Source organism: Mobula hypostoma, chromosome X1, assembly GCF_963921235.1.
Source record: "Mobula hypostoma chromosome X1, sMobHyp1.1, whole genome shotgun sequence".
In the NCBI taxonomy this organism is placed as follows: domain Eukaryota; kingdom Metazoa; phylum Chordata; class Chondrichthyes; order Myliobatiformes; family Myliobatidae; genus Mobula; species Mobula hypostoma.
In genome coordinates this window covers 54,557,957-54,570,175 of record NC_086128.1, presented here as the reverse complement: position 1 = coordinate 54,570,175, position 12,219 = coordinate 54,557,957, and the positions used below count along the sequence as shown (strand labels likewise).

The window sequence follows — 12,219 nt, the reverse complement described above, 5'->3', positions numbered from 1 at the left end:
TTATAACCCACCCACTCCACCTTACCCCAGATCAACAAAGGCTGATGTCCTATTTGCCCAGAACGGTAGACTTTAGCTGTGTTATAAAAGGCAGTGAGCAGTAATCCCCTCTGAAGCCTTTTTCTGCTCCACTCACAATCCTAGTCCAAGCCTTGGTCAATGGCCAAGGAGTGGCTCAGTCTCCCCATCCCCCTCCTCCCCCCACCACTGCACTACCTTTTAGACATTCAAACACCCAGAAGTCTCTGTGTTTAAATAAAAACGGGACATATTCTGCATCAAATAGCCTTTAATAACAGGTACAAGTTTAATATCCACCTGTACAGATTTTGTTATCCGTCACCCACCTTTTCCAATTTGAAAATGACTTGGGGGTGGCAGAAAGAGGCAGACAAGGAAGGGGTTTATTAAATAGCATCTCAAAATCTATTAAAGATGCAGAGAGTGGGTTAAGTAGGAGGACAGTATAGAAAACATGAACTCTTCCTCACACCTTCTCCAAGGCCACTCTTAATTTGTAAATTCATGTAAACGAGAGGGCGCTGTCAGAGACAGCCGTAAAAGTTTGAGCCATTTTGTTTTCAAAATTTCCGTCTATTTATTCATGCTTTAATGCTTAGTTTTGTGTTTATGTTTGTATTATTCACCTCGCAACTTGCTAACCTGGCAGAGGACAGAGTTAAAAAACATCCCATCAGGGCCGTGAGAGACGTGGCTTCAGCTGGTATGTAGGCTTCTCAGTTCTAAGCTAACTAAATCGGGTGAACTGCTCTCTTGGCAGTACTGGCGCTGAATTGTCGCAGATGGGTGCACAAAAACAATTCAAGCATGTTTATCGGAAGTGTCCATTCTTAAAAGGGTTAACAGCGCACCATATCTGGTCCATATAATCAAACCCCGGTAGACCCTGTAGCGAGGCATTAAGAGCAAAGGGAGAAGGGTGTGGGCAGGGCATGATACTGTATGCAAATTTCTCCCGGGAGAAGCACCTCCGTCAATCAGTAATTCCCTATTGGCATTGATAGAGGGCTTGGCAAGATGAATTCACCGAATGCTAAAAAACATGATAGTCTCTTCTTCAGATTGGACAATGAAACAGAGCAACTGGCACCACTACAAGATAGCAAATTCTTTGGGGTGGGAGCAGTGAGTAGGCCCTAGTGCACTTTAACAAATGTACACATCACGGTCCCACTCCTCCAGGTCGCCCTGTTTCCGGTTCAAGACCTCCTCGTCCTTCAGTCGGTAGTGGTCTCTGGCTCGCAGCCGACTCCTCTGCTGTCTGCTGTAGTTGCCGTTGTCCATCTCCTCCTCCTCCTCCTCCTCCTCGTCCCACGATTCCTGGTGCTGAACTTGATGCCGAGATACCCCACGCCAGGGAGCGCCCTGAGGGTCTTCTGAGTGCTCGGGGTCATCATAAGGATCCGTCTCCATGCAGGAGTCCCCCGGCTCGGTGTAAGCCGAGTCCCGGCTGCCTTGCATCTCCAAGTCAAAGGTGTCCTGGCGGGAGAGAGCTCGGGAGACGGCACGCGGGTGATGGGTGTACTGAGGCGTGGAGGATGCCGAGCGAAGGTAGGGCTGTTTGGCAGAGTCACTTTGATAGTCATGCAAATCTGTCTGATCGGGGCTCGAACAGTCAATGGCTTGTTCTCCATGCACTAAGTAGGAACCCTAGTTAGTAACGGCACACCATGCAGAAAGGAATGGGGGGGAGGAGATGGGTGGAAAACAAATAGTTGTTAGCCATTAATGACAAATACATTCTCTTACAGCAGATTATTACCCCAGGCCAGCAGCCACTAACAATCCCATCGCCTCATTCTTAAGCTCAATATTGTGTTAAAACAATGCAACTCTGTTCGAGCAATGTTAATGCACTCTGATAAAGTGTTTAGGAAATAGGCCTGAGCTAGAAACGTTAATATCACTGCTGCACTGTGAAAATTATCTGGCCCTAAAGGCTACTTGGCTGAATTAATGAGGGTTGTGAGGGTGGAAAGAACCTTGGAAGAAGGACTTCTTCTTGGAGAGACAAGGACTTCCTTGGAAGAAGAAATCCTTGTCCACAGCACTAGGTATCAGGAAGGAACCCAGCCAGGCCAGAGCAGGAGGGCCATTGTTGAACCTCCTTGCTGATAGTACTGTGTGATCAGGTGATGGTACCATTAAGATTATATGTTCCCAATCCAACTTCAGGAGGAGTTGGCAACAAAAAGGGATCTTATCCTTTTCCCTAAATTCCATGGCCTCTCTCCTCTGAAGGTGACTGAAGAGAAGTTTCAACTCAGGCTGAATTTTTATGCCCAGTGGGCATCCATGGATGTGTTATGGTGCTCGTACTGAGAGCCCAACCAAGCAGTGATGTATTCAGACCCGCACAGCCTCACCACCTGAGCAACATTCTGGACTGCAAATGTTGAGATGCTTGCATGAAGTTTGCTTTGATCCAACAGCAGTCACTGCACTTGCGAGGGCTAAAGGAAAAAAGTGATGAAAGCCCATGTGTGTAACAAAAAAACCCATAAAATTTGGAAGTGAGAGTTTAAAATGATTTTAGAAGAAAACATTATGTAGGTTTTACTATCTCAGAGTAGTCAGGGGTTGGGAAGTTTGCAATTGGTTTCATTTGCACAATGGTTGTTGGCCAGGTTTTGTTTATAAGCAGTATTTTATTGATTCTATTGTATTTTTTTGCTCTGCAAGAAAGCGATTCTCAGGTAATAAGTATATGGTGACATGTAAGTACTTTGATAAAAATTTACTTTGAACTTTGGTTTGATGGGGTGTCAAGTTGCCTTAGGTAGCAGCAGCAGCAAGGATATCATTGTGAATCCCAAGCCTTTCTGCAGTCCAGCTGAACCTCACTCAGCTGCGGCAGGCAAAGTCCAGAACAGATTCACAGTCTGCCTGGGTGAGGTTTATACCCTGGGGCATCTGTTATTTTAACCTCTCTGAGCACAAACCACTGTGGAAAGGAGATAAAAGAACTGCCTCTGAGTAACCAGGACTTGGAGAAGCCAGATACAACAAAAGCTGAGCCAGTAGATTAATTAAGCTACTGTTTGATAGATACCCAAGCGCTTTCTGTTTGCTAGCTTTTCCCCTAATTGGCACTAATGTCTGACATTGTGTTCCTTTCTGGTTGCCTCATTATAGGAAGGATGTAGAAGCTTTAAAGTGAGTGCAGAGGAGATTACCAGAATGCTGCCTGGATTAGAGAGCATGTTTTATGAGGATAGCTTGCGTGAGCTGGGACTTTTCTCTCTGGTGCAAAAGAAGCTGAGAGGTGGCTTGATAGAGGTGTACAAGATGATAAGAGGCATAGATCATAAACTCTAGAGATTCTGCAGATGTTGGAAATCCAGAGTAACACACACAAAATTCTGCAGGAACTCAGCAGGTCAGGCAGCTTTTATGGAGCGGAATAAATGGTCAATATTTCAAGCCGGGACCCTTCTTCAGGACTGGAAAGGAAGAGGGAAGAGGCCAGAATAAGAAGGTGGAGCAAGGGGAAGGAGCACAAGCTAGCAGGTGATAGGTGAGGCCAAGTGAGGGAACGGTAGGTGGGTGGGGGAGGCAGGATATAGTGAAGAGCTAGGAGGTGACAGGCAGAAAAGGTAAAGGGTTGAAGAAGAAGGAATCTGCCAGGAGAGGAGAGTGGACTAGGGGAGAAAGGGAAGGAGGAGGTGCACCAAAGGAAGGATATAGGCAGTTGAGAAGAGAAGGGATAAGAGAGGAGCCAGAATGAGGAATAGAAAAAGAGAGAAGGCTGAGATCAAGTGTCTAGCCAGCGACTTTTTCCCAGGGCAAAAAATGGCTAATACCAGGGGCCATAATTTTAAGGTAATTGGAGGAAATTATAGAGGGATTCCTGAGGTAAATTTTTTTCCTACACAGAGAGCGGTGGTGTACATGGGAAGGCCTGCCAGGGGTGGTCATCAAGCCAAATACATTAGGGTCATTTAAGAAACTCATTGATAGGCACATGGATGATTGAAAAATGGAGGGTTATATAGGATGAAAAGGCTCTTACATTGCTCTTGGAGTAAAAGGTCTCAGATTAAAATGTCAGCACAACATTGTGGGCTGAAGGGTCTGTATTGTGCTGTAGAGTTCTATGTTCTGTGAACTATGACACCCCAGAATCCACCAGTGTTTTCCGATCATCCGTAACCTTTATCATTCCTGCGTGTTTACACAGGAAATTTGTAGAAATAATCCACCTAGGAACAATCCCCACAGAGTCCTTTTCCAAGGTAGAAATGTCAAATTCTAGTGGGCATAGTGTTAGGTGAGAGAGGGGAAGATTAAGGGAGATGTGCAGGGCAAGCTTATTTCCCTTAGAATGGTAGGCTCCAGGAATGTGCTGCAGAGTTAGTGGTAGAAGCAGATATGATAGTGGCATCTAAGGCACATTTAGACAGATGCAGGCAAAGGCCACGGAATGGAAGGATATGGATCACGTGCAGGCACATGGGATTGGTTTCATGTAGCATCATGACAGGCTGAATGGCCTGTCCCTGTGCTGTATTGTTTCTGTTATTCCAGGCCAGGAAATCAATGACCATTACTGAGCGGAACTCTTTATTTTAACTGTGGAACCTTAATAAAGAAAATAAGAAGAACTCAATTCCCTTGACCATAAGGACACAGGCTGATATTTGTAGGGATGTGGGAGTACAAGATTGGTCAGGGGGATTAGGGGAGATGTCTGGAACTCAGTGCCTGAAAGCAATGGTAGAAGCATATATCATCACAACATTTAAACAGTATATGATGAGTACTTGCAGAACAGTAGTACAGCGGACTACAATTCCAGGGTTGGAAGGTGGGATTAGACTAGACAGCATTTTTCCACTCCACCACAGAATGAAATAGGCTGATTGGCCTCCTTGTGTGACACTATGCTTTGCTGACTACGCTATGCTGTATCTAAATTATGTATAAAAAGTGTGTATTTGATTTTCTTAAGAATAAGGCTTATATGATGCCTATAATACTGCTGCAAGCTTTTCATTGCACTTGTGTGTGGAGGTACTTGTGCAGATGACAATAAACTTGATTTAGACTTTGAATTCAGGTGGAGAACACTTAATCCTTACACCAGGTTTTAACTTAATGTTTAAGGAACAGCTTCTTCCCCTCTGTCATTAGATTTCTGAATGGATAACAAACCCATCTCCACTGCCTCACCACTTTAGCTTTCTTTTAACATTATATATATACATAATATTTGTAGTATGTTTATGTATTGCAGTAATTTCATGATATATGCCAGTGATAAACCTGATTCTGATTCTGAGTTAGGGCTGGGCTTTGGGACTGGACAGACAGATCTCCAGTTTGACTTGTGTGGAGAATTTGAGTGTGCTGTAAAACCAGCATTGTACCAAATGCCAAAGTTGGGGCTAGATTAAAACTGTTTACTTTTGACTTTCTTTTTCCCACAAAAAACTAATTGGATTTTCAAGAGTATTTGAGATAATCCTATCAAAGAAGGTTAAAGAATTTGGATTGTATTCTTTAAAGTTTAGAAGAATGAGTGGTGACTTTATTTGGCAGCACCATAGCTTAACAGTAGGCACAACACTTTATAGCACTAGCGATAAAATCGATTGGGGTTCCATCCCCACCATTGTGTCTAAGGATCTTGTACCTGTAACCGTGTGGGTTTCCTCTGGGTGTTCTGGTTTCCTCTCACATTTCAAAGGGTGAATAAGTTATGGGCATGCCGTGTTGGTGCCAGAAGCATCACAACACTGGTGGGATGCCCAGCACATCCCAGGTGCAAGTGATGCATTTCACTGTATATTTTGATGTACGTAGAGAAGTACAGCACAGAAACAGCCCTTTAGCCCATGTAGTCCATGCCAAAACCATTTAAACTGTCTCCTCCCATTGACCTGCGCTAGGACCATAGCCCTCCATATCCCTACTATCCATGTGTGTATCTATCCTACATGTGACAAATAAAGCTAATCTTTACATATAAAAACCTGAGGGGACTTGATCGAGTAGATGTTGAGATGTGTTCATTAGTGAGAGAGTCTTGAACAAGGGAACATTGTTACAAGGGGCTGGTCATTCAAGACACATAGATACTTCTTTCTGTAGTAGGTAGTGAATCTTTGGAATTCCCTGCCCAAGTGCATTGCGGAGGGTAGCTCATTAAAATTAGTTAAGGTGGGGGTAGGTACATTTTTTAAAGATTAGCCAACTGAATGCCAAGGGAAATTATCATAGAGAAGGAGACACAAGAGATACAGATGCTGGAATCTAGAGCAAATAAAAACAGACTGCTGGAGGAAGTCAGCAGGTCTGGTAGCATCTACAGAGGGGAATGCGCAGTCAACATATCGGAAAAAGGGCCTTCGTGTGGTAAAGGACCAGTCCAATTTATTTTGCGGTACAGAGAAAGATTTGAGGTCTGAGGCAGGTAGGCCATAATCATATTGTGGTGGATGTCGGGTTGAATGAAATGTTTACGAAAAGTTTGTCTAAGCACATGGATTGGAGGGGTTTAGAGGACTCTGGTTTAGGTGCAGGTTGATGGGACTAGACAGAATAACATTTTGGCACAGGTTGTATGGGCCAAAGGGCCTGATTCTGTGCTGTAGTGTTCTATGACTTTATATTGAAAGGTGGGGCAGGCTTGCGGGACCAGGTGACCTACTGCAACTCCTATTTTCTCATGTTCTCTTCTCGAGTAACACAGCAGAGAAGCAGGAAAAACACTCAAATACTAACCTTTCATGCTGAAACAATTAGTTTGTGTTAAATTTGCAAAGGGTTAGCCATAGCAGTACAGCCCTCAGGAGTGTTTGTTTGAATCCCAACTAGATGTCCACAGATAGTTTTGCAGTTGCCCCTGTTGCCAGGTAACCTCAGTGACTGTTGGATTCAGCCCAGGCTTCCAGTATAGATAATCCCTGTTGAGTGACCCAATTAAACTGTGAGCTCACCCGCACCCAAGTGAAAGAGGCACTGATTTCTTTTTGCCAGCTTCACAGGCCCCCCCCACCCATATATTAGCCCCTCTGAATACTTGTAGCTAGCTAACTCAAGCCAACACCCCACCCCTACCTTACTCTGCTGTGGCTCACTGGGTTGTACACTCAGGCTCACTCTGGAGTTTGTGGTTCAAGTCCCACTGCAAAGACATAGGCACAAAATTCTGGGCTGATGCTCCAGTGTAATATTGAGGGAGTTGAGTACATTAAACTGAACATTTAAGAGAAGTTTGGATAAGTACACAGTGGGAGGGATGTGGAAGGCCATAGTCCAGGTGCAGGTTGATGGGACTAGCCAGAATACAGTAATGGTTTGGCATGGAATAGCTTGGCAGAAGGCCCTGTTTCTGTGCAGTAGTGCTTCATGACTCCAGAACTATTTTTGCTCTCAGTCCCATTACTGTTTAGGGGTAGAGCAAAGGAGCTTCATTGTATTTCTAAAAGTGTAATAGATTATCCTGTGATGTAATGTTGTATGGGAGCTTGCTGTGCAGAGATCTTCTGTTGCACATTTCATGCACTTTGAGATGTCCTGAAAAGAACATGTAAAATGCTGTAAAAGCACAAGAGATTCTGCAGATGCTGGAAATCCAGAGCACACACACAAAATGCTGGAGGAACTCAGGAGGTCAGGCAGGATCTATGGAGAAGGAATAAACAGTTGATGTCTTGTGCTGAGACCCTTCATTAGAGTCCTGATCAGAGTCCCGGTGAAGGGTCTTGGCCCAAAACATTGACTGTTTATTTCCCTCCACAGAATGCTGCCTCACCTGCTATGCTGCACTAGCATTTTGTATGAAGTGCTATGGAATGGTCTTTCAAATTCACTCCCCTCCAAACCTTCTCCCTCTAACCTACTGTAGGCTTTTGTGATTGTATCAACACCTCTGTTGCCTGCTCTGAGACACCCCTCCCTATTGACTGTTAAAAACTCCGATGCCTCACTGTGGCCTGCTCCAAACCCACCTCCCTGTCCTGCCAATTGCTATCTTCACATCTGCAGGGCGATGGCTAATACCTCCGATAAGGCATGCTGAAATTATACAGAATTGCAAAGAGGTTCTAAAGAATGATTGTGGGAATGAAAGGGTTAATGTATGAGTAGTGTTTAATGGCTCTGGGCCTGTACTTGCTAGAGTTTAGAAGAACGAGGGGGATCTCATTGAAACCTATTGAAAGGCCTAGTAGAGAGGACATGGAGAGGATGTTTCCATTAGTGAAGGAGTCTTGGATCACAAGGCACAACCTCAGAATACAAGGACGTCCCTTTAGAACAGAGATGAGGAAGAATTTCTTTAGTCAGAGTATGGAGAATCTGTGAAATTCATTGCCACAGATGGCTGTGGAGACCAAGTTATTGGGTATACCTAAAGCTGAGGTTGATAGGTTCTTGATTAGTAAGGGCATCAAAAGTTACATGGAGAAGGCAGGAAACTGGGGATGAGAGGGATAGTAAATCAACCATGATGGAATGGCAAAGTAGACTTGATGGGCCAAATGTACTAATTCTGCTCCTATTTTTTATGGTCCTGTGATCTGGGTTTGATCCTCACTGTGTGGAATTTGCACATTCTCTCCATGACCATGTGGGTTTCCACCCACATCCCAAACACATGCGGACTGAAGGTTTAGTTAACCCCTGTAAATTGCTCCAGTATGCAGTTGAGAGGTGGAATTTGGTAGGAGCTAATGGGAATGGGGGAACAATAGATGACAGGGAAAATTAATGAAACACTATTACAGTGTAGCGACCCACGTTCAGTTCCACTGCTGTCTATAAGGAGTTTGTACCTTCTCCCCCTGACAGTGTGGGTTTCCTCGAGGTGCTCCAGTTTCCTCCCACATTCCGAAGATGTACTGGTTAGTAAGTTAATTGGTCACAGGGGTATAATTGGGATGAGTTTCAAATAGCTGGGTTCATTGGGTCAGAAGGGCCGATTATTGTGCTGTATCTCTAAGTAAGTAAGCACGTAAGTAAATAAAAGTTAGTTTGTGGAATGGAAACAGAAGAGAGTCCTGATGCTGGAACATGGAGAACCAAACAAGAAACTGGAAGAACTCAGCAGATCAGGTGGTATCTGTGGAGGAAAGTAGTCAGCTGATGTTTTGTGTCAAGACCCTTCATCTTGACTGAAGGACAGAGGGTAGATAGTATAAATAGGTGAGGGGAAAGGTTGGGGCAAGTGCTGGCAGGTGATAGGTGGATACAGGTGAGGGACAATGACAGGCAGATAGAGGAGTAAAGCAGTGACAGAGGCTGGGAGGTGATAGGTGGAAGTGACAAAGGACTGCTGATGATGGAATCTGATAGGAGAAGGAGGAGAATGGAATTCATTGCCACAGAGGCCAAGTCATTGGCTATATCTAAATGGAGGTTGATAAGATTCTTGATTAGTACGGGTGTCAAAGTTACTGTTAGAAGGCAGGAGAATGGGGTTGAGAGGGATAATGAATTAGCTATGATGGAATGGCAGAGCAGACTTGATGGGCTGAATGGCTGAATTCTGTTCTGATGCCTTATAGTCTAGGGGAGGTAGGGAGGGCAAATGGGAACAGTGGGGGGGGGATGGAGTGTTTAGGTGGAAGAGGGGAAATAAATAAGGTGATTGGGGGGGTGCAAGAGTGGGTGTGGGAGTAACTGGGTAGATCAGCTGGAGAAAAGGCACAGAGGGGGAATAGTTTACCTGAAATTGGGGAACTCAGTGTCCAGACGATGCAGGCCGAATATGAGGTGCTCTGCTATTTTAGTTTGGTGGGAATGGAATTGCTCTGTGAGTCAGCATAGGCTTGACTGGTCAAATGTCATGAGTCAGTTTGGAAAAATCCTAGTAAAATGGGCAGCAATACCAAAAGTTTACCCTCACCGGGAGAGGGATTGAGAGCAGAAGGTTCTCATCCAAACAGGGAGGAGAGAACAGCACTCAAGTCCACTTGAGAGTCTCTGAGGGGCTTTCTCCTAGAAGAGGCATCAGCTACATCTGAAACATGGAGGTAGAAACTATATGTGTAAGAGTGCAGGGTAAAGTTACTGAGATCGCAAACTTCTGGCAAAGTTACTGTGGGCGCTGATTAATTGTGAATCATTTGATGTATGGGAAAGCTCAAAATCTATTGGGCAGGGACTTTATGTATATCAGGAAAGTAGAATGAGAAAGCAACAAAAATGTTTATGGTTAAAAGTAAAATAATATATTTATATTTTAAAGATATATATTAAGTGAGTCAGCACTCTCAGGGAAGAAAGAAAACAGAATGAGAAGGCAACAAAAATGTTCAGTGAAAAAGTAAAATAATACACTAATATATTTAAATTAATAATTATTTACTTTTATCCCTAAAAATTATAGTTGCTTTCTCACTGTGATTTCTTTCTTTCCTGAGGGAGCTGACTCACTCAGGGTTGGGTTACAGTTTGCTCAGGTAACTTCCCAACAAGCTCAGAGTTATCCCTGACTTACTCATCATTGTTGTTACCCTGCCCTGCTGGTTACCTGGAGATGTCTGCTGGTAATTTGAGAGCCCCCAGCTCTGACCTCTTCTCGCAGTGAGAATAATTCAATTATTGGTGACTTACTGTTACAAAAATCGGCTGTGCTGTTTTTTGAACGAAACAAATAGATCATGTTGTTGTTTAACTCAACATGAACCTTTGTTGAAAAAGCACTTACAATGTTTTATTAGTAAATGCATAGAAAGACTTAAGACCTACAGCGCTCACTATTGTAGGAAGAGCAGCACAGCAGTGTAGCGTTTAGAGTAACGCTTTACAGCGCCAGCAATCAGGGTTAAATTCACGCCGTTGTCTGGAAGGATTTTGTACATCCTCCCCGTGGCCACATGAGTTTCCTCCAGGTGCTCCGGGTTCCTCCCACATTCCAAAAGATGCACGTAGAAAATTGCGAGCATGCTATATTGGCGCCGGAAGCATGGCAACACTTGTGGGCTGCCCCCTGCACAAACCTTAGATCAAGTTTGTTGTTGACACAAACAATGCATTTCATGTATGTTTTGGTGTTTTGATGCACCTGTGACAAATAAAGCTGATCTTTTAAATCTTTACCTTGATAGCTGCAAGCCTCACAGAGCAAAGAGCTTTCTAGCAGTGAGTGCTGATCAATCAAACACCATCTGCACCAATCCTTCACTAATCCCATTTTAACGCCCCCTCCAGATTGTCGCACTTATTTAGTTACTACGTACTTTAGGACATAGGATAAATCAGGAGCATCGGGAAGAAATCCATGCAGTCACAGGAAGAACATGTAAACACCACAGAGACAGTGCCCGAAGGTTGCAACTCAGTTGTGAGGGAGGAGCTTTATCAGCTGCACCACTGTGATGTGTCATAATGCGGGATGGGGGCATGCTGCACTGCTGGGAGTCATGTTCAGTGACATGGCTGGGCAGTTGATGGGCCAGCTGCTCTTTCACCAACAATCTGCTGGAGGAACTCAGCGGCTCAAGCAGCATCTCCAGTAGGAAAGGAACTGTCAATGTTTTGGATTGTAATCCTGTACCAGGACTGGGAGTGAGAGAGTGGGGTGTTGATGCTGAGGATTGAGGCCCGAGGGTTGAATCAGAAGTTGAGGCTTGTTGGCCAGAGACCCATGACTATGAATCTTTGCAGCTCAGCTGGGGAATTCAAAGCCCCAATGTCTGCAAGCCCATTGGAAGCTGGAGGCCAAAGAAGATGGCTTGTTCTGGGGTTAGAGGGCTGTGCACATGGGTGGGTGAACAGAAGAAAAGGGGCTTGTTTTTCTGTTGTTGTTTTGTTGCTTGTTGTGTTCTGTGTTGTTCTACAGAGCATTGCTGGTATGCTATGTTGGCACCGGAATGTGTGGTGACACTTGTGGGCTGCCCCCAGCACGTCCTTAGTTGTGTTGGTTATTAATGCACATTCTCACTGTACATTTTGATGTACACATGATAAATAAACTAGAATCTTGAGAGGGCTGGTATAGAGAGGAGTGAGGAGAGAGGGGCAGTAAGGTAGGAGTCCAAGGTGATTGGTGGGCTGAGCAAGGGTGAAAGATGACAGGCGGGTTCTGCCAAGTACGGGAGGGGTGGCTGCAGTTGAGAGACAGTGGCAGGTGTATGGTAGATAGAGGCAGACAGAGATAAAAAATGAGAGGTGGATGGAGTGTAGTGGGGAGAAGGGAGGGTGAAGGTGGAGGCAGCTACTGGAGGGAGATAAGCAGGAACACAGAAG

General features: G+C 44.6%; 1 protein-coding gene across 2 annotated transcripts in view; it reads right to left on the bottom strand.

Annotated features, from left to right (window-relative positions):
* Positions 1-224: 224 nt before the first annotated feature.
* The window catches only part of cacnb1 (calcium channel, voltage-dependent, beta 1 subunit), a 374,637-nt gene continuing 362,642 nt past the window's right edge, over positions 225-12,219 (bottom strand). For both annotated transcript variants that reach the window (XM_063038057.1, XM_063038058.1), the window contains exon 14: positions 225-1,671. In XM_063038057.1, coding sequence (XP_062894127.1) covers positions 1,168-1,671 — 504 coding nt within the window. In that variant the 3' untranslated portion in view covers positions 225-1,167. The remainder of the gene's footprint in view (positions 1,672-12,219) is intronic.